Source organism: Bombina bombina, chromosome 3 (genome assembly GCF_027579735.1).
Source record: "Bombina bombina isolate aBomBom1 chromosome 3, aBomBom1.pri, whole genome shotgun sequence".
Taxonomy (NCBI): Eukaryota; Metazoa; Chordata; class Amphibia; order Anura; family Bombinatoridae; genus Bombina; species Bombina bombina.
This window is the reverse complement of record NC_069501.1, coordinates 773,529,285-773,552,807: the sequence shown is the minus strand read 5'-3', so window position 1 is coordinate 773,552,807 and position 23,523 is coordinate 773,529,285. Positions and strand designations below refer to the sequence as shown.

The following is a 23,523-nucleotide window of genomic DNA, read 5'->3' as shown; positions in this document are numbered from 1 at the left end:
GATTTTGATAGCTCCTGCGTGGCCACGCAGGACTTGGTATGCAGATCTGGTGAATATGTCATCGGCTCCACCATGGAAGCTACCTTTGAGACGAGACCTTCTTGTTCTAGGTCCGTTCGACCCACTCCAGCTGACTGCTTGGAGATTAAACGCTTGATCTTATCAAAGCGAGGGTTCTCAGATTCTGTTATTAATACTCTTGTTCAGGCCTGAAAGCCTGTAACCAGAAAAAATTACCACTTTATTTGGTATATCTGTTGGTGTGAATCTGCAGGATTCCCTTGGGACAAGGTTAAGATTCCTAAGATGCTATCCTTCCTTCGAGAAGGATTGGAAAAAGGATTATCTGCAAGTTCCTTGATGGGACAGATTTCTGCCTTGTCTGTGTTACTTCACAAAAAGCTGGCAGCTGTGCCAGATGTTCTAGGCCTTTGTTCAGGCTCTGGTTAGAGTCAAGCCTGTTTACAAAATTTTGACTCCTCCTTGGAGTCTCAACCTAGTTCTTTCAGTTCTTCAGGGGGTTCCGTTTGAACCCTTACATTCCGTTGATATTAAGTATTATCTTGGAAAGTTTTGTTTTTGGTTGCAATTTCTTCTGCTAGAAGAGTTTCAGAATTATCTGCTCTGCAGTGTTCTTCTCCTTATCTGGTGTTCCATGCAGATAAGGTGGTTTTGCGTACTAAACCTGGTTTTCTTCCAAAAGTTGTTTCTAACAAAAACATTAACCAGGAGGATAGTTGTGCCTTCTTTGTGTCCTAATCCAGTTTCAAAGAAGGAACGTTTGTTGCACAACTTGGATGTAGTTCGTGCTCTCAAATTTTACTTAGCAGCTACTAAGGATTTCAGACAAACTTTGTCTTTGTTTGTTTGTTTATTCTGGTAAACGGAGAGGTCAAAAAGCAACTTCTACCTCTCTCTCCTTCTGGATTAAAAGCATTATCCGATTGGCTTATGAGACTGCCGGACGGCAGTCTCCTGAAAGAATCACAGCTCACTCCACTAGGGCTGTGGCTTCCACATGGGCCTTCAAGAACGAGGCTTCTGTTGATCAGATATGTAAGGCAGCGACTTGGTCTTCACTGCACACTTTTTCTAAATTTTACAAATTTGATACTTTTGCTTCTTCTGAGGCTATTTTTGGGAGAAAGGTTTTGCAAGCCGTGGTGCCTTCCATTTAGGTGACCTGATTTGCTCCCTCCCTTCATCCGTGTCCTAAAGCTTTGGTATTGGTTCCCACAAGTAAGGATGACGCCGTGGACCCGCACACACCTATGTTGGAGAAAACAGAATTTATGTTTACCTGATAAATTACTTTCTCCAACGGTGTGTCCGGACCACGGCCCGCCCTGGTTTTTTTAATCAGGTCTGATAATTTATTTTCTTTAACTACAGTCACCACGGTAACATATGGTTTCTCCTATGCAAATATTCCTCCTTAACGTCGGTCGAGATGACTGGGGTAGGCGGAGCCTAGGAGGGATCATGTGACCAGCTTTGCTGGGCTCTTTGCCATTTCCCTGTTGGGGAAGAGAATATCCCACAAGTAAGGATGACGCCGTGGACCCGGACACACCGTTGGAGAAAGTAATTTATCAGGTAAACATAAATTCTGTTTTTAACCGTTCTCCGCTATCCCTCTTCATTGAATGATATACAGGTAGATATATATATATATATATATACATACATATTTAGACATGTGTATGTATGTATGTATGTATGTATCTCTATGTTAAAGCCCTTTGCAGCCTTTTTTTCTAATACCTGATACCTCAAATCTTTGAGCCCTTATACTGTATAATGCATTTTTTTTTAAATAATTTTTAACACACAGTGTTACTGAGTGTAATTGTACTGTTAAATGTATTTTTGCTTTTTTTTTGTGCAACCATTTTGTCTCATGTAACAGTTAACCAGAGCTCTGAAGTCACGATAACCCGACTCGCTAAATTCGATTTTGCTCAAGCAAACACATTTACTTTCAATATGTAATATGTGCACTTTTTCTGTCGCGTGCAAAAAGCAGAGAAATTCCCCTTATCACTCGCACACTACAGTTACTGAGTCACTTGTACCCGTTTTACCATCCTCCAAACGATTTTTTCTTAAATAATTAGCAAAGATCAAGAGTAACCAATTGCTGCTGAACCAAATAGTGCAGAAATGCAATGAAAGAAATGCGCTACATGCATGCTCACGCCCATAGATTGTCTTCTTAGTGCCCTGCAGTAGCTGCAGCAAAGTTGCCAACTGAGAGCCTGTTATGGAAGTAAGCAACATTATTAAATATAAGACAATAAGCAATTCTAAAAAAAAGCTGCTCTAAACTAATTAACTCATCATATTTATGCCCCTATTAGTTTTGAAAAATGTTAGAAAACAGAACAGTTACTATTTTGTTTGTTTCCTTTTCATTTGTGTGTCCAGACACAGAGGTAGATTTAACAACTGCTGTAGGGGATCATGTCCAGCCGACATCGCTAAATGCCGACAGCGTGCGCTGTAGGCATTTAACATTGCACAAGCATTTCTTGTGAAATGCTTGTGCAATGTCTCCCCCTGCATATTCGCGGCCAATCGGCTGCTAGCAGGGGGTGTCAATCATCCCGATCATTTCTGATCGGGATGATTGCTGTCCCCCATCTCAGAGGTGGCGGACGAGTTAAGGAGCAGCTGTCTTAAGACCGCTTGCGCTGAATAAGCAGCATCCGCTGCTTCATAAATATACCCCAAAGTGTGTGATGTAAAAATACTTGCCTTGTCCTGGTAAATCATTTCTTCCATATATAAACAGCTTGTAGGCACACCGCTTCTCTAAAACCTCAGGTAGCACCCTGAATACAAAGATGTCCATTGCATGATTATAGTGATCCTTAGTACTTTTTGGATACATTACATAAGCATCATACAGCTTTCCATCTGCAAATAAAGGATAATAATAAACAGTAGAGTAACGTTTCCTACTATTCATTTAATTCATACATTTATACATTCATTTGTCTTTGCTCATACTAGTAAAAATAGCACAGTGTTTATAAAGGCAGTGTACAGTGCTGGATAAAATTCCCAATCTAGGGGTTTGGTTACTATTGTAAGTATTCTAAACATCAGTGATTCAACACTGATAACACAGCTACTGTCCTAATCTGTTGGAGTAATATCTGTTGCAGGTCTGTGATATAGTGCATAAAAGTTTAAATGGTACCTTATGTTTGGAGTTATTCACCTCTCATTTGACAGTATCTAATTCCCTGCCTTGTTGGTAGGATCCCAGTCTTGGCATGCAGGGGCCCCTGCTAATGTACCCACGATAAGTCTAAATTAGCCATTAGGTAGGGGTCAGCTGTATCTCCGCCTGCTTCACTACAAATAGCTACGCACATTTCACCCATATGTTCCTGGGCTTCTTCCGGCTTCATATGATCATATGACTACAGTTCCTTCCAAGTTCCAAGACTGGGATCCTGCAAGCCTCACATGAAAGACAAGGCGAGAAATCGGATACTTTCAAACGAGGGGTGATTATCTCCAAACGTAAGATACTATTTAAACTTGTATGCACTATATCACAGACCTGCAAAAGATATTACTGCAAGAGACACTGGCCCTAAGAAGCAATGATTCAGCTGATGTTACATACTCTGAGGGGTATGAAAAACTGAACTTTGAATTAATATACCCTCTAGGACTTTGTTCTTACCCTGGTAGTGTAATAGCTATATGTAATGTTAGTTGTTGCCTAATAGGTTGTATCAATATAACAGTAAGGGGGATATTTATCAAACCGTCAACAGCAAATATGGCGGAATTCCGCAGCGTAATTGTGGTGAGCTTCATCCGACCTAGTTATCAAAGCCTACAGACCGCCAAAAGTTGAAATTTGTGACGTAACATACGATTTGCCAGTCTCAATCCGACGCAGAACAATGCTTATGTCATTAAAGATGTTCCGAATACACATTCGGCTCTATTTGACAACTTTTCCAAGTTATCAAATTTCTAACAGGTACCCTCGTGGCTATTCCTGCCCAGCATATCTGGTTTTCTAACCGCAACCCTGGAGGCCTCGGATGCCATAGAAATCAATGGCAGTCTGAAAGCACAGAAAGCTTATGTTTGATGCTGCCAGATATTCCATTGATTTAGTAACCCCTATCCCGCAGCTCCCGGACCCCGCCGCCACCTAAATAAACATATTAACCCCTAAACCTCTGGCTTCCCACATCACTACCATTAACTAAACCTATTATCCCCTAAACCGCCATCCCCCACATCGGCATAAACTAAATTAAGCTATTAACCCCTAAACCTAACAACCCGCTAAGTTTACATTAAAATTACAACATCCCTATCTTCAAATAAATTTAAACTTACCTGTAGAATTAAAATTAACTATTTTTAAACTATTAATTAACCTACCCTAACTATTATACTACAATTACATTAAACTAGCGATTAAATTAACTAAATTACATATTAAAAAACACTAACCCTACTCAAATTATTTAAATCTACTATTAAACATTATAAAAAATTACTAAATTACCAAAAAAAATAAACGCTAAGTTACAAAAAATAAAAAACACTAAATTACCACAAAAAAAGCACATTATCAAAAATAAAAAAGAATTACACCTAATCTAATAGCCCTATCAAAATAAAAAACAAACAAAAAAAAAACCCTAGCCTACAATAAGCTACCAATGGCCCTTAAAAGGGCCTTTTGTGGGGCATTGCCCCAAAGAAATCAGCTCTTTTACCTGTTAAAAAAAAATACAAACACCCCCCAACATTAAAACCCACCACCCACCCAACCAACCCCCCAACCAACCCCCCAACCAACCCCACCAAATAAAAACCCTATCTAAAATAACCTAAGCTTCCCTTTGCCCTGAAAAGGTCATTTGTATGGGCATTGCCCTTAAAAGGGCATTTAGCTCTTTTACTGCCCAGACCCTACTCTAAAAATAAAACCCACCCAAAAAACCCTTAAATAAACCTAACACTAACCCCCAACGATCCACTCACAATTATTGAAGTCCCGCTTGAAGGATCCATCCAGCCGGCAAGAAGACTTCATCCGGGCGGCCTCTTCCATCTTCATCCAGCTGGCGAAGTCCTCATTCAGGCGGCCTCTTCTATTGTCATCCATCCGGCGCAGAGCGGGTTCATCCTGAAGACATCCAGCGCGGAGCTCCTCTTCAATACGGTCGCCGCAGTGAACTGGATCTTAAATGCAAGTGACATCATCCAAGATGGCGTTTTTTTCCCCAATCAGCCAATAGGATTAGAGCTGCTAAAATCCTATTGGCTGTTCCAATCAGCCAATAGTATTGGAGCAGCTCTCATCCTATTGGCTGTTCCAGTCAGCCAATAGGATGAGAGCTCAATCCTATTGGCTGATTGGAACAACCAATAGGATTTTAGCAGTTCAGCCAATAGGAATGCAAGGGATGCCATCTTGGATGACGTCACTTGCATTAAAGATCCAGTTTACAGCAGCGACCGTATTGAAGAGGAGCTCCGCGACGGATGTCTTCAGGATGGACCCGCTGGATGAAGATGGAAGAGGCCGCCCCGGATGAAGACTTCTTGCCGGCTGGATGAATCCTTGAAGCGGGACTTCAATAACTGTAAGTGGATCATCGGGAGTTAGTGTTAGGTTTATTTAAGAGTTTTTTTGGGTGGGTTTTTATTTTTAGAGTAGGGTCTGGGCAGCAAAAGAGCTAAATGCCCTTTTAAGGGCAATGCCCATACAAATGCCCTTTTCAGGGCAAAGGGGAGCTTAGGTTATTTTAGATAGGGTTTTTATTTGGGGGGGGTTGGTTGGGTGTGTGGTGGGTTTTAATGTTGGGGGGTGTTTGTATTTTTTTTTACAGGTAAAAGAGCTGATTTCTTTTTGACAATTCACCACAAAAGGCCCTTTTAAGGGCCATTGGTAGTTTATTGTAGGCTAGGTTTTTTTTTTATTTTTTTTGGGGGGGGGGGTTTATTTTGATAGGGCTATTAGATTAGGTGTAATTCTTTTTTATTTTTGATAATGTGTTTTTTTTTCCGTAATTTAGTGTTTTTTATTTTTTGTAACTTAGCGGGTTTTTTTTGTGTGGTAATTTAGTATTTTTTGATAATGTTTAATAGCAGATTTAAATAATTTGAGTAGGGTTAGGGTTTTTTAATATGTAATTTAGTTAATTTAATTGCTAGTTTAATGTAATTGTAGTATAATAGTTAGGGTAGGTTAATTAATAGTTTAAAAATAGTTCATTGTAATTCTACAGGTAAGTTTAAATTTATTTGAAAAAAGGGATGTTGTAATTTTAATGTAAACTTAGCGGGTTGTTAGGTTTAGGGGTTAATAGCTTAATTTAGTTTATGGCAATGTGGGGGGCTGGCGGTTTAGGGGATAATAGGTTTAGTTAATGGTAGTGATGTGTGAGGCCAGAGGTTTAGGGGTTAATACGTTTATTTAGGTGGCGGCGGGGTCCGGGAGCTGCGGGATAGGGGTTAATAACTTTATTAAAGTTGCTGCGGGGTCCGGGAGCGGCGGAATAGGGGTTAATAACTTTATTTAGGTTGCGGCGATGTCGGGCAGCAGATTAGGGGTGTTTAGACTCAGGGGTTTATGTTAGGGTGTTAGGTGTAAACGTAACTTGTTTTCAGCCATAGAAATCAATGGGATATCTGGCAGTATCAAACATAAGCTTTCAGTGCTTTCAGACTCCCATTGATTTCTATGGCATCCGAGGCCTCCAGGGTTGCGGTTTGAAAACCAGATATGCTGGGCAGGAATAGCCGCAAGGGTACCTGTTAGAAATTTGATAATTGGAAAAGTTGTCAAATAGAGCCGAATGTGTATTCGGAACATCTGTAATGACGTAAGCATCGATCTGTGTCGGATTGAGATTGGCGGATCGTATGTTACGTCACAAATTTCAACTTTTGCCGGTCTGTAGGCTTTGATAACTAGGTTGGATCAAGCTCACCACAATTATGCTGCAGAATTCCACCGTATTTGCGGTTTACGGCTTGATAAATATTATTTAGGTGGCTGCGGGGTCCGGGAGCGGCGGATAGGGTTTAATAACTTTATTTATGTTGTGGCGGGGTCGGGGAGTGTAAGTGTAAGCATAAGTAATGAGCAAGATGTATAATTCTGTTTTTCAGTATTTGACAAACTGTGTTATACAACAAAAACATACCTTTTATTACTGTTTTAGGCAAGCAGGTCGCCCGATACCATAGAATAATGTCTACTTTGAAAAATTTGAAGATTAGTATAACGATAATCACAACCAACACCGGTAAAATAAGGAAAGTCAAGTAAGGCAGCATATTTGCATCTGTAACAATGATAAACAAAACATTTTTATATCAGTGAATAAAATAAAATTAATTTTCAAACACATTCTTCTTAGTTTTCTTTATAGTAAGTTATGTCTCTTTCTCTCTTTTAGTTTTATACATATACACAGTCCTGTGCAAAAATTTTAAGCAGGTGAGAAAAAAAATACTGTAAAGTAAGAATGCTTTCAAAAATAGAAATGTTAATACAGGGTAGTTTATTTTTTATCAACTAACAAAATGCAAAGCGAATGAACAGGAGAAAAATCTAGAGCAAATCAATATTTTGTGTGCCAACTATTTGTTTTTAAAATCATCAATTCTTGTAGGTACACTTGCACACCTTTTTTTAAGGAACTTGACAGGTAGATTGTTTAAAACATCATGGAGAACTAGCCACATTTCTTCTGTGGATTAAGGCAACCCCAGTTGCTTTTGTCTATTCATGTAATCCCAGACAGACTCCTTTTCTTCTTTACGCTAAAGATTGTTCTTTTTTACTTTGGCTGTATGTTTGGGTTTGTTGTCATGCTGCAGAATAATTTTGAGGCCAAGCAGATGCCTCTCTGATAGTATTGCATGATTGATAAGTATCTTCCAGTACTTCTCAGCATTGAGGATACCATTAATTCTGACCAAAAACTTCAACTCTATTTGCAGAAAAGCAGCCCCAAACTTGCAAGGAACCTCCACCATGCTTCACTGTTTCCTGTAGACACTCATTCTTGTACTGCTTTCCAGCCCATTGGCTAACAAGCTGCCTTCTGCTACAGACACATATTTAAAATGTTCAATTATCAGTCCAGAGCAGCTGCTACAATTTTGTGTACCCCAGTTCCTGTGTTTTCATGCATAGTTGAGTGGCTTGGCCTTGTTTCCACATAGGAGGTATGGCTTTTTGGCTTCAAGTCTTCCATGAAGACCAATTCTGACCAGACTTCTCTGGACAGTATATGGGTCTACCAGAGTCCCACTGTTTTCTGCCAATTCTAAGCTGATAGCACTGCTGGACATTCTCACATTGCAAAGAAAGTAAGCATAATGTATCTTTCATCTGCTGCAATGTTTCCTTGCCAACAACCGCATCTATGGTCCTCATTCCTCAATATTGCCCATTTCTTTTTGCTTTTTCAAAAGTACTTGGACAGCTCATCTGGAAACCCATGTCTACCCTAGAAATGTGCATTTTTTTTTGGCGACAAAATACTATTTTTTTAAGTGGTTAATAATTACCTTGGCGTGCACTCCATGCTCTCCAGAGCACATTAAGGTAATTATTGTAGCTACAGGTGAACTTTTCACCTGTAGCTTTAAAACATTTACACTTGTTTTAATGAAAACAAATGTAAATGTTTAATGAAAATTCAGTTTAATTTTAAACTAAATGAATACCGAATATTCAGAACAAAAATTTCATCCAAAACTAAAATTTCTTGGCTGCACATGTCTAGGCTGCCTTTAAATTTATGCCTGAGAGAAACCCTGCTGATTTGGATCTTGTTGCTGTACTCAGTCTTTCTATGGTGTATAACTTTTGACATTAAACTGTCTTCAGCAACCTCACTTTGGACAAGATTACAAGTGATCTTTTCGCAATCAATTTCCATTGCGTAAGTTTTACAAGTCTTGAAGAGCGGTAGTTAACAGTTTTGCGCAACATAAAAGTTTAACGAAACATTTAAAAAAATACATTACAAAGTACAGTTACACTCATATTATTACTGTCTATTTAAAATTATTATTAAACAAATATTGCACACAAAAATTATAAGGGCTCAAAGATATGAGATCTTAGGTGTTAAAAAAAAAAGCAGACAAAGGGATTTTACATTGACACACATACACATACATAGAGAAACATGGATTTATATGTATAGAGATATGTTTAACTCTGGAGATAATGAAAATATTTTACATTACAATCTTATAAACATTAAATTATATCTCAGAGGTATTTTCAAAGAGAGATTCGCATATAGATCTCGAGATATCTAGACATATATATAATCATATACATATCTCCCTATAAAAATATATATCAGTCAAAAATGATCACATATTTAGAGACTTTTGGCTAGATTACGAGTTTTGCGTTAGAGGCTATGCGGTGCTAACTAGCAGTTTTTACTCAACGCTCACTTACATACAGCGCTGGTATTACGAGTTTTTACAAACCCGTCGTTAAAAGACAAGAAGTGAGCGTTGAGCAAAATTTTGCTCATTACCGCACTCCAATACCAGCGCTGCTTAAGTCAGCGGTGAGCTGATGTAACCTGCTCATGCACGATTTCCCCATAGGAATCAACGGGGAGAGCCGGCTGAAAAAAAGTCTAACACCTGCAAAAAAGCAGCGTAAAACTCCTTAACGTAGCCCCATTGATTCCTATGGGGAAATAAAATTTATGTCTACCTAACACCCTAACATGAACCCCGAGCCTAAACACCCCTAATCTTACACTTATAAACCCCTAATCTGCCACCCCCGACATCGCAAACACCTACATTATATTATTAACCCCTAATCTGCCGCTCCGGACACCGCCGCCACCTACATTATACTTATGAAGCCCTAATCTGCTGCCCCCAACATCGCCAAACCCTACATTATATTTAATAACCCCTACTCTGCCACCCCCAATGTCGCCACCACCTACCTACACTTATTAACCCCTAATCTGCCCCCCCAACGTCGCCGCCACTATAATAAACATATTAACGCCTAAACTGCCGCACTCCCGCCTCGAAAACATTAGTTAAATATTATTAACCCCTAATCTGCCGTCCCTAACATCGCCGCCACGTACCTACATTTATTAACCCCTAACTATTTAATAGCTACCTAGTTAAAATAAAGACAAATTTACACTAACACCTAACACTACACTATAATTAAATAAATTAACTAAATTAAATAGAATTACCTAAATTAAATTAAATTAGCTAAAATAAAAAAAAAAACCCATTAAATTACAGAAAATAATAAACAAATTACAGAAATTTAAACTAATTACACCTGATCTAATAGCCCTATTAAAATAAAAAAGCCCCCCCCCAAAATAAAAAAACCCCTAGCCTAAACTAAACTACCAATAGCCCTTAAAAGGGCCTTTTGCGGGGCATTGCCCCAAAGTAATCAGCTCTTTTACCTGTAAAAAAAAAATACAAACAACCCCCCAACAGTAAAACCCACCACCCACACAACCAACCCCCAAAATAAAATACTAGCTAAAAAAAACCTATGCAATTAGCCAATAGGATTGAAGTTCAATCCTATTGGCTGATCCAATCAGCCAATAGAATGTGAGATCAATCCTATTGGCTGATTGGATCAGCCAATAGGATTTTTTCTACCATAATTCCGATTGGCTGATAGAATTCTTGGATGAAGGCTTGGATGAAGACGTCTCCCCGTAAGTCGATCTTCAGGGGGTTAGTGTTAGGTTTTTTTAAGGGTGTATTGGGTGTATTTTATTTTTAAGTTAGGGACTTTGGGTGGCAAAAGAGCTAACTGCCCTTAGCTTAGGTTTTTTTTAGATAGGTTTTTATTTAGTGGGTTGGTTATGTGGGTGGTGGGTTTTACTGTTGGGGGGGTTGTTTGTATTTTTTTTTACAGGTAAAAGAGCTGATTACTTTGGGGCAATGCCCCACAAAAGGCCCTTTTAAGGGCTATTGGTAGTTTAGTTTAGGCTAGGTTTTTTTTTATTTTATTAGATTAGGTGTAATTAGTTTAAATTTCTGTAATTTGTTTATTATTTTCTGTAATTTAATGGTTTTTTTTTTTACTTTAGCTAATTTAATTTAATGTAGGTAATTGTATGTAATTTATTTAATTGTATTTCATTTAGTTAATTTATTTAATTATAGTGTAGTGTTAGGTGTAATTGTAAGTTAGGTTAGGTTTTATTTTACAGGTTCTTTTGTATTTATTTTAGCTAGGTAGTTATTAAATAGTTAATTACTATTTAGTAACTATTCTACCTAGTTAAAATAAATACAAACTTGCCTGTAAAAATTAAAATACATTTTAAGCTAGCTACAATGTATCTATTAGTTATATTATAGCTATCTTAGGGTTTATTTTACAGGTAAGTATTTAGTTTTAAATAAGAATAAGTTAGTTAATGATAGGATTTTTTAGCTAGATTTCTTTTAATTATATTTAAGTTAGGGGGTGTTAGAGTTAGACTTAGATTAAGGGGTTAATAACTTTAATATAGTGGCGGCGACATTGGGTCAGCAGATTAGGGGTTAATAATATTTAACAAGTGTTTGCGAGGCAGGAGTGTGGTGGTTTAGGGGTTAATATATTTATTTTAGTGGCAGCGAGGTCTGGTTTGGCAGATTAGGGGTTAAAAAAATTATTTTAGTGTTTGCGATGTGGGAGGGCCTCGGTTTAGGGGTTAATATATAGTTTATGGCTGTTAGTGTACTTTTTAGCACTTTAGTTAAGAGTTTTATGCTACGGTGTTGTAGTGTAAAACTCTTAACTACTGACTTTAAAATGTGGTACCAGTCTTGACAGGAGAGGGTGTACAGCTCACTTTTTGGCAGACTCGTAATACCGGCGCTATGCAAGTCCCATTGAAAAAAGAGGATACGCAATTTGCGTAAGTGGATTTGCTGTATTTCCAAGTCTGGCCAAAACAGTGAGCAGTACACCTGTACCTGCAAGACCAGTGGGTGTTAAAACGCAGCGTTAGGACCGGCTAACGCTGCTTTTTAACTCTAATGCAAAACTCGTAATCTAGCCAATATTTATTTATAAATAAATAGAACATATTCCGTTGCGAAAACATTTTTGCAATATGAAATATTCACGTTCTCTATTGACTTTAATGGGGAATACGTGAAAGCACATGCGATTTGGCTGTTTGGATTACGCGGCTTATCACACGCAAACTATCGCCTAGATTACGAGTTTTGTCGGTAAAGACCTGCGGGGCTAACAAGGCTTTTTTTCCAGTGCTCCTTTAAGCCAATGCTGGTATTACGAGTTTTCTGAGTGGCTGCGTTAGCCTCAGAAAAGTGATAATTGAACCAAATCTAGCTCCACTTCAACCTGCAATACTAGCGTTGCTTACGGTAGCGGTAAGCTTGAAAAACGTGCTCGTGCACGATTCCCCATAGGATACAATGGGGCTGAGCTGGCTGAAAAAAAACCTAATACCTGCAAAAAAGCAGGGTTCAGCTCCTAACGCAGCCCCATTGTTTCGTATGGAGAAACACTTTCTAAGTCTACACCTAACACCCTAACATGAACCCTGAGTCTAAACACCCATAACCTTACACTTATTAACCCCTAATCTGCCGCCCCTGCTATCGCTGACACCTACATTATATTATTAACCCCTAATCTGCCGCTCCGGTCACTGCCGCCACCTACTTTATAGCTATGAACCCCTAATCTGCTTTCCCTAACATCACTAACACCTACATTATATTTATTAACCCCTAAGCTGTGCCCCCCAACATCGCCGCCCCAACATCGCCGCCACCTACCTACACTTATTAACCCCTAATCTGCTGACCGGACATCGCCGCCACTATAATAAATGTATTAACCCCTAAACCGCCGCACTCCCACCTCACAAACACTATAATACATTTTATTAACCCCTAATCTGCCCTCCCTAACATCGCCGCCACCTACATACAATTATTAACCCCTAATTTTCTGCCCCCAATGTCGCTGCTACTATAATACAGTTATTAACCCCAAAACCTAAGTCTAACCCTAACCCTAACCCCCCTAAGTTAAATATAATTTAAATAAAACGAAATAAATTTACTATAATTAAATAAATTATTCCAATTTAAAACTAAATACTTACCTATACAATAAACCCTAATATAACTACAATATAACTAATAATTACATTGTAGCTATTTTAGGATTTATTTTTATTTTACAGGCAACTTTGTATTTATTTTAACTAGGTAAAATAGCTATTAAATAGTTAATAACTATTTAATAGCTACCTAGTTAAAATAATTACAAAATTACCTGTAAAATAAATCCTAACCTAAGTTACAAATACACCTAACACTACACTATCAATACATTAATTAAATAAATTAACTACAATGATCTAAACTAAAATACAATTAAATAAAGTAAACTATAGTACAAAACAAAAAACACTACATTACAGAAAATAAAAAAATATTAAAAGAATTTTAATCTAATTACACCTAATCTAAGCCCCCTAATAAAATAAAAAGCCCCCCAAAATAATAAAATTCCCTACCCTAAAATAAATTACAAAGTAATCAGCTCTTTTTGAGGGGCATTGCCCCAAAGTAATCAGCTCTTTTACCTGAAAAACAAATACAATCCCCCCCAACATTACAACCCACCACCCACAGACCCCTACTCTAAAACCCACCCGATCCCCCCTTAAGAAAACCTAACACAACCTCCCTGAAGATCACCCTACCTTGAGTTGTCTTCAGCCAGCTTTATTTAATTGTATTTTAGTTTAGATCATTGTAGTTAATGTATTTAATTAATTTATTGATAGTGTAGTGTTAGGTGTATTTGTAACTTAGGTTAGGATTTATTTTACAAGTAATTTTGTAATTATTTTAACTAGGTAGCTATTAAATAGTTATTAACTATTTAATAGCTATTGTACCTAGTTAAAATAAATGCAAAGTTGCCTGTAAAATAAATATTAATCCTAAAATAGCTACAATGTAATTATTAATTATATTGTAGCTATCTTAGGGTTTATTTTATAGGTAAGTATTTAGTTTTAAATAGAAATAATTTATTTAATTATAGTAAATTTATTTTGTTTTATTTAAATTATATTTAACTTAGGGGGGTGTTAGGGTTAGTATTAGGTTTAGGGTTTAATAACTTTATTATAGTAGTGACTTTTTTATGCGGAGTCTTGGAGGTAGAGGCTCTACCGCTCACTTCTTCCAAGACTCGTAATACCAGCGTTAGCCAAATCCCATTAAAAAGATAGGATACGCAATTGACGTAAGGAGATTTGCGGTAGCCTCGAGTCGCGGAAAAAAAGTGAGCAGTAGACCTGTACCTGCCAAACTCGTAATACCAGCGTTAGATAAAAAGCAGCGTTAGGACCCCTTAACGCTGCTTTTTAAGGCTAACGCAAACCTCGTAATCTTGCCGTATGTTATTTTGCAACTTGTAATAGCTGCGCAACCCCAAATGCAAAAAAGCCATAACGTGCTCAATGTTTTCGCAACTGATTTGCTGCACGACTTGTAATCTTGCCCTTTATTAGCAGAGTTTGGCGGTTCCTCATATTTTTTTATATATATTTTATTGCGGTAAATAAACAAACAATTACAGGTATATTGCTTTTATATATTTACATTTGTGAACAAAATCACAGAGAGTGGTGGATAATCATAGCATATATTCCGACAATATAAGGATGTCTGTAAATTCCCCAAATGTTAAATATTGCCCTCTCTTAGACCACCTGATAAACTGTTAGAAAACAAAAGGGGAAGTAGGGGGAACAAACTAACGGCTAGATTTAGAGTTGGGCGGTAGCCGTCAAAACCAGCGTTAGAGGCACCTAACGATGGTTTTTACCGCCCTCTGGTATTTGGAGTCAGTCAGGAAAGGGTCTAACGCTCACTTTCCAGCCGCGACTTTTCCATACCGCAGATCCCCTTACGTCAATTGCGTATCCTATCTTTTCAATTGGATCTTTCTAACGCCGGTATTTAGAGTCGTGGCTGAAGTGAGCGTTAGAAATCTAACGACAAAACTGCAGCCGCAGAAAAAAAACAGGAGTTAAGAGCTTTCTGGGCTAACACCGGTTTATAAAGCTCTTAACTACTGTGCTCTAAAGTACACTAACACCCATAAACTACCTTTGTACCCCTAAACTGAGGCCCCCCCACACCGCCTCCACTCTATTACATTTTTTTAACCCCTAATCTGCCGCTCCGTACACCGCCGCCAGCTACATTATCCCTATGTACCCCTAATCTGCTGCCCCTAACATCGCCGACCCCTACATAATATTTATTAACCCCTAATCTGCCCCCCCCACGTCGCCGCTACCTTACCTACACTTATTAACTCCTAATCTGCTGACCGGACTTCACCGCTACTATAATAAATGTATTAACCCCTAATCCGCCTAACTCCCGCCTCAAAAACCCTATAATAAATAGTATTAACCCCTAATCTGCCCTCCCTAACATCGCCGACACCTAACTTCAAACATTAACCCCTAATCTGCCGACCGGAGCTCACCGCTATTCTAATAAATTTTTTAACCCCTAAAGCTAAGTCTAACCCTAACACTAACACCCCCCTAAGTTAAATATAATTTTTATCTAACGAAATAAATTAACTATTATTAAATAAATTAATCCTATTTAAAACAAAATACTTACCTGTAAAATAAACCCTAATATAGCTACAATATAAATTATAATTATATTGTAGCTATTTTAGGATTAATATTTATTTTACAGGCAACTTTGTAATTATTTTAACCAGGTACAATAGCTATTAAATAGTTAAAAACTATTTAATAGCTACCTAGTTAAAATAATTACAAAATTACCTGTAAAATAAATCCTAACCTAAGTTACAATTAAACCTAACACTACACTATCAATAAATTAATTAAATAAAATACCTACAATTATCTACAATTAAACCTAACACTACACTATCAATAAATTAATTAAATAAAATACCTACAAATCACTACAATTAAATAAACTAACTAAAGTACAAAAAATAAAAACGAACTAAGTTACAAAAAATAAAAAAATATTTACAAACATTAGAAAAATATTACAAAAATTTTACACTAATTACACCTACTCTAAGCCCCATAATAAAATAACAAAGACCCCCAAAATAAAAAAAATGCCCTACCCTATTCTAAATTAAAAAAGTTCAAAGCTCTTTTACCTTACCAGCCCTGAAAAGGGCCATTTGCGGGGCATGCCCCAAATAATTCAGCTCTTTTGCCTGTAAAAAAAAACATACAATACCCCCCCAACATTACAACCCACCACCCACATACCCCTAATCTAACCCAAAGCCCCCTTAAATAAATCTAACACTAAGCCCCTGAAGATCTTCCTACCTTGCTTCACCTCACCGGGTTCAGCGATCGGTCCAGAAGAGGGTCCGAAGTCTTGATCCAAGTGGCGGCTGAAGAACTCCATCATCGGGCTGAAGTCGGAAGTCCATCATCGGGATGAAGTCTTCTATCAAGCCGCATCTTCAATCTTCTTTCTTCCGGAGCGGAGCGGAGCCATCTTCTTCCCAGCCGACGCGGATCCAACCTCTTCAAGCGACGCCTACTCGCCGAATGACGGTTCCTTTAAATGATGTCATCCAAGATGGCGTCCCTCGAATTCCGATTGGCTGATAGGATTCTATCAGCCAATCGGAATTAAGGTAGGAATATTCTGATTCGCTGATGGAATCAGCCAATCAGATTCAAGTTCAATCCGATTGGCTGATCCGATCAGCCAATCAGATTGAGCTCGCATTCTATTGGCTGTTCCGATCAGCCAATAGAATGCGAGCTCAATCTGATTGGCTGATTCCATCAGCCAATCAGAATTTTCATACCTTAATTCCGATTGGCTGATAGAATCCTATCAGCCGGGGGCGGGGCTGGCCGCCATACAGAGCAGACGTATTAATACAGAGCTCCAGACCTCAACTGCTTAAAAGCAAATATTAGACTTTAATAGAGATCTTCTCATATTAGATTATATGCACTCTACTATGGATGACGTTCTACCTTCGAAAGATATCGATAATTGCCACATATGAAGCTCCGGAATCCTGTTAGAACTGATGGCCTTCAATTTCCCCTCCGGCAGAGCACCTTTGGGCCTTTACTGCGACTAAACACATATTGCACGTTATATTTCTACATCCATTAACACTGAGCAATTCGGAAGCAACAATTCTACCTACTATTCCTACCCGATCTCGACTTATCTCCCATCTGTCACGATGTCGGCAATTGAAAGAGCTATTCAAGACCTACTATTAAATATGGAGGCGCACTTCCGTGATCTTAAACAAGAGATTGCGATATCGCACTCCCAAGCCTCTGAGGACTTTGTGCATAATCTTCCTGATACTTACTCCTCACGTTGTTTACTCCCCATTGGAGACATGCAGGGGGACTGGGGTGCGCCCGCAACAGTTGTGGGTACCGCAGATGTGCAGCATCGCAGTGCCTCCTCTGCCTCTCTATGGAGCTCTGGAGATGTGGAAGTGCCTAGAGCATGGCCTACGGTTACAACGGTCGGCTCAACACAAAAGGTAAAAACGGATGTCACCACGAGGTATCAAACTATAATAGAGAGGCCCTACAGAAACCATCTAGAGCAGCAGTCTATGCCCCGGGAGAAAACCTCAGGGAGAAGCTTAAGCACTATGCCTGGAGTTGAACTCTATTTTGTACCTAACATGACTATGTTACCACTGAAGGCGGACACTGGTCAGTTAGCGACTTCAGGGAATTTTTACCTCTCGAGTGACCTCCTTAGCCCGTGTGTTATAGAGGCCGGGCAGCCACATGGAATCTCTCCCAGGCATCCCAGTAAATCTGGCATAGGCTAATCTGTCACTATAATGGACATGCAAAATTGACTGTAGTGAGTGAAGACAAGTGTCGTTATTAATTCTTTAGGTTCTGGTGTGTTTTTTTCCTCCTCTTACAGCTCAGACTTTTTTGCTATATTACTGATAACAGCTTTGTTGGCTGCCATCGTTCATACGTTCTCTGTTAGATGTTTATTATTATTGTTTAGGGTTTATTGCCTTTATTAATATTTACACATGTGTGGGTATCCATTGTATACTATTTTATGTTTATAGGGAAGTTTGTTACTATCATTCACATTACATCTCTGGTCAGTGACAGGAGAGCTAACCTGTTGGGGATGTGTGGCTGGTCTGCCTGCGGCCGGGGTGGCTGGTACACTCAACCCCCTAGTAATAGTGTGCACTCATCTGTGATTTGTGAGATTAGTTTTTTCTCAGCAGTGAAAAAGCTCCTTAACTCTCTTCATCAACATGTATTCCCTGATTGTAGTTAGCTTCCCATACATATAGGATAGCCTCATGTTTACTTGCCCAATGCATCATAGGTTAAATACTGGCAATTATCTCTTTGCGAGTTAATTGAAATCCTTTCATATAAAAATCTAGATTTTCTGTATAATGAACCTCATTTTTAAAAATGTTAGCGCAGCTTAGCCTTCTGTAAAGTTCAGAATTTCTACCCCATTTCTTTTATTATGTTGCCCCACACCTCATAAGTTTATTGCGTATTTATCCTATTTCTATTATATGACAGTTTTTACGTATACTTAATGGTGTCGATGTATAAGGATCTCATAATGATACCCCAGGGGTCTCTCAGGTTTGCGAATGTCTGATTTTAATGTCTGTATGCGGTATTTTATAAATATATACAGCTGTATTGTAACTGAGTTCAGTGACACTAAGATATTACTGTATAAATAATCACTTAACCCACTCCCCCCCATAAAGGCTTAATGTAAGTCCCTGGGGGGTAATATTAATCATTCACCCAACATGGTGAATGTCTTTTATATTAGACATTCACCCAACCTGGTGAATTTTTTTCTGCGGTATTAACCCGCTACCTTCCACCTATTTAGGCTTATAAATCATGCCCATGAGGGGCTATATATCACTAACCTTCCACCTATATAGGGTTATAAATCATGCCCATGAGGGGCTATATATCACTAGTAACATTTTGTAAAAAATAAATAAAACTATAAGGTATCAATTTAAATCTTGTAATGTATATATCTGAGGTATGCTAGTAATACGGTAGGATATACATGTTTTCAACGTGTCTGTCATGATTTACTATTGTTATCAGCCATGCTCATTTTGAAATAACTTGTTTTCTTGTTTATATGTGGCTTTTGTTTTGCTAATTACCTTAATAAAAATATTTGATTTAAAAAGAATCCTATCAGCCAATCGGAATTCGACGGACGCCATCTTGGATGATGTCATTTAAAGGAACCGTCATTTGGCGAGTAGGCGTCGGTAGAAGAGGATGTTCCGCGTCGGCTGGAAGATGATGGCTCCGGAAGAAAGAAGATTGAAGATGCTGCTTCATAGAAGACTTCATCCCGATTATGGACTTCTTCAGCGTCCGCTTGGATCAAGACTTCAGCCCGATGATGGATTTCTTCAGCCGCCGCTTGGATCCAGACTTCAGCCCGAGGATGGACGTCACTCTTCAGCCCCCCGCTTGGGCTTGGATCAAGACATTGGAGGCTCTTCTGGACAGAGCCTGGACGGATCGGTGATACCCGGTGTGGTGAAGATAAGGTAGGAATATCTTCAGGGGCTTAGTGTTAGGTTTATTTAAGGGGGGTTTGGGTTAGATTAGGGGTATGTGGGTGGTGGGTTGTAATGTTGGGGGGGGGTATTGTATGTTTTTTTTTTACAGGCAAAAGAGCTGAATTCTTTGGGGCATGCCCGCAAAGGGCCCTTTTCAGGGCTGGTAAGGTAAAAGAGCTTTTCTATTTTAATTTTAGAATAGGTAAGGGCATTATTTTATTTTGGGGGTCTTTGTTATTTTATTAGGGGGCTTAGAGTAGGTGTAATTAGTTTAAAATTGTTGTAATATTTTTCTAATGTTTGTAAATATTTTTTTATTTTTTGTAACTTAGTTCTTTTTTATTTTTTGTACTTTAGTTAGTTTATTTAATTGTATTTATTTGTAGGTATTGTATTTAATTAATTTATTGATAGTGTAGTGTTAGGTTTAATTGTAGATAATTGTAGGTATTTTATTTTATTTATTTATTGATAGTGTAGTGTTAGGTTTAATTGTAACTTAGGTTAGGATTTATTTTACAGGTAATTTTGTAATTATTTTAACTAGGTAACTATTAAATAGTTATGAACTATTTAATAGCTATTGTACCTGGTTAAAATAAATACATTTCATGGGATTCATAGAAGAAAAGCTAATTCATGGATCACAATGGGAGGCGAACTTGGTGCTCTATCGTCGTTTCATAGATGATATAGTTTTAATATGGAAAGGGGATAAGGAAATTTTAGACATGTTTTTAGAGGATTTTAACAACAATGAATTTGATATTAAATTAACTTATGAAATCAGTACTAGCAATATAAGCTATTTGGATGTAGATATTGAAATACATAACAATGAAATTATTACAAAAACTCATTTTAAGGAGGTTGATTCAAATGGTTACATTCATAGTAATAGTTGTCATTATAAAAAATGGTTAGAAAATATTCCTAAAAACCAATTTCTACGAATTAGAAAAAATTGCACTAGACAGGAGGATTTTGAAATACAGGCCAATCACTTGGAAGGGAAGTTTAAAAAAAGAGGTTATAATAAAGAACTCATAAACACTGCTAGAGTGGAAGCCAAAGGAAAAACTCAGCAAGATCTATTACAAAGCAGAATGAGAAAAGAGTGCAATAATGAGTTTCTAAATATCCCTTTTATTACGGATTATAATGTCAATCATAATAAATTAAGAGAGGTTTTAAATAAGCACTGGCACTTACTTCAAAGAGATCCCTATATTGGTGAATCCCTTACTGATAAACCAAAAATAGTGTATAGAAAAACAAAGAATTTTAAAAATATATTAGCACCTAGCACTTTTAAACCTATGAAACCAAACTTAAGAGATGTAGACCTAAATGGACACAAAATAGAGGGATATTTCCCTTGTATATCTTGCAAAGCCTGCAAGTATAGCAGTAAAAAAACAAGTGTAAAATCAAGTGTAACTCAAAAAGAATATAAAATTAGAGACCAGATAAAATGCTCTGATAAAAATGTTGTGTATATAATAGAATGCCCATGCCATAAGCAATACTTGGGAGAGACCTCACGCATGTTGAGGGACAGAATTAGAGAGCATATCCTAAATATAGAAAATGGATACGAAAAACATTTGCTCTCTAAACATTTTAAAGAAGAACACAATCAGAACCCAAAAGGCATGAAATACTGGGGCTTGAGAAAGATTAAACAAGATTGGCGTGGGGGAGATATTAATAAGAAACTTTTAAGATCAGAAGCAGAGCTAATTTTTAATTTTAAAACCCTTACTCCCTTAGGCCTTAATGCAGAGCTAGATCTCAATCCTTTTATATAATGCATTTCCAAATAATATATTTTAAAATGATGTAGATGACATGATTTTATTAATTATAGGAATATATATATATATATTTTTTATAAGAACAATTTTAAAGTACATGACAGTTTTAATATATTATATATTTTTAAAAATTCAGTTTGTATCTATATTTAATAATAGGAAAGGAATACTCAATAACTAACTAAATTATTATCATATTATTTTTGGTATAGATTCATTTAGATTAACATGATAATTGTTTAAAAGAAGGTAGTCATGAGTTTTGAAGTTGGGTTATTAATAATTTATTTATTATGTTTTGAATATTTTATTGGAATTAATTTATTAAGTAAGGGAATAAATGCGATTAAATTAATTATTGTGTATAATAAAATTTCTATTGTCACAAAATGCCCTTAGGATTAAATACACTTTACTATGTTTTTAATTAAATGTTCCATTCTCAAAAGAATAAGTTGAGAAAATTGAAGAAGTAACTAAGAGAGAAGTTGTCCCTTTAAGAAAAGATATATCCCTTTAAAGAAACCCACATAAGAAGGCTGCTGTACAGGAATAGACTCATCTTGAAAAAAGCATTAAGCTGAAACGCGTAGATGAGTGATGATCGTGTCCGTTCAGCTGGCCAGCTTTGATAACGGAATTGTTATCCCTACACACAGCAGCCCAATCGTGCAAGTATTTTGGGTGATTAAGGAAGCAAGAAAAACCTTTAGAGATCTTACTACAGAACAACCTTGAAAGATATGGACACCTTTGAGAAATTATACTACAAATTTTGAAAAAACCGCCACCGGTAACCCGACCGGGCTATTGGAGCAGCAGAGTAATCACGTGAGAAAACACACGTCACAGCCAAAGTAACGGCTAATCCGGAGACACCAACAGTGCTGCAATAGAAGGAATAGCAGAGTCGGGGAAAGGTAAAACAAATACTAAACCTTTCGGATTCTGGTGAGTGACTATCAGCTTTTATATTCTGGGACATTTTAACCCACGCATACAGAGGATACAAGGGATTGTTTATTATGAATACTGTTTCAACCAACGATTGCTAATCACCCAAAGTATAAAACATACAGTAATAAGAAAGATCTTAGTGGGGACATAAAAGACTAACAAATAGCAATATAAAGAGGACAAACTTATTCAATTGGTTAACATATGGTTACAAGAAGAAAAAGTTTTATTGAGTACATAAAAGGAACATTGTTGCCAGATCAACCTACGGTCTAATAGAACCGTGTGTATGCTTACCCCTAAACATTTGGGATATTAAGTTGTGTGAAACAAAAAGCAGCTTATTGAGATATTATTAACTATAAGGTGCACCTTATAATATTTTAAAGTGTTTTAATATATATTGTGAAAATAAAGTATACATTGGATTTATTTAATTTGTGTAGTAGTTATGTTTTAATATATGGTAAAATTGTATTTATAATTTATTACCAAATAGAGAATAGGTAGAGCTGTTTGCAGCGCACTCTGTTTTTTCCTGTATTTCATTTAGATTTGGTGTGGGTTTTTAGGGAAACCACACAAATATAGAGTTGCTTTATTCTACCACCAAGGGTTTACCTTTTCTGTTGTTTTTTAAAATAAATACAAAGTTGCCTGTAAAATAAATATTAATCCTAAAATAGCTACAATATAATTATAATTTATATTGTAGCTATATTAGGTTTTATTTTACAGGTAAGTATTTAGCTTTAAATAGGATTAATTTATTTAATAAGAGTTAATTTATTTTGTTAGAATAAAATTATATTTAACTTAGGGGGGTGTTAGGGTTAGGGTTAGAATTATCTTTAGGGGTTAAAAAATTTATTAGAGTAGCGGTGAGCTCCGATCGGCAGATTAGGGGTTAATACTTGAAGTTAGGTGTCGGCGATGTTAGGGAGGGCAGATTAGGGGTTAATACTATTTATTATAGGGTTGAGGCGGGAGTGAGGCGGATTAGGGGTTAATAACTTTATTATAGTAGCGGTGCGGTCCGCT

At 37.2% G+C, this 23,523-nt stretch overlaps 1 protein-coding gene across 3 annotated transcripts in view; it reads right to left on the bottom strand.

Moving 5' to 3' along the window:
• The window catches only part of LOC128654012 (interleukin-1 receptor type 1), a 317,896-nt gene that overhangs the window by 38,730 nt on the left and 255,643 nt on the right, over positions 1-23,523 (bottom strand). For all 3 annotated transcript variants that reach the window (XM_053707657.1, XM_053707656.1, XM_053707658.1), the window contains 2 exons: positions 7,200-7,340; positions 2,758-2,919 (listed from right to left, as the gene is read on the bottom strand). In XM_053707657.1, coding sequence (XP_053563632.1) covers positions 2,758-2,919; positions 7,200-7,340 — 303 coding nt within the window. The remainder of the gene's footprint in view (positions 1-2,757; positions 2,920-7,199; positions 7,341-23,523) is intronic.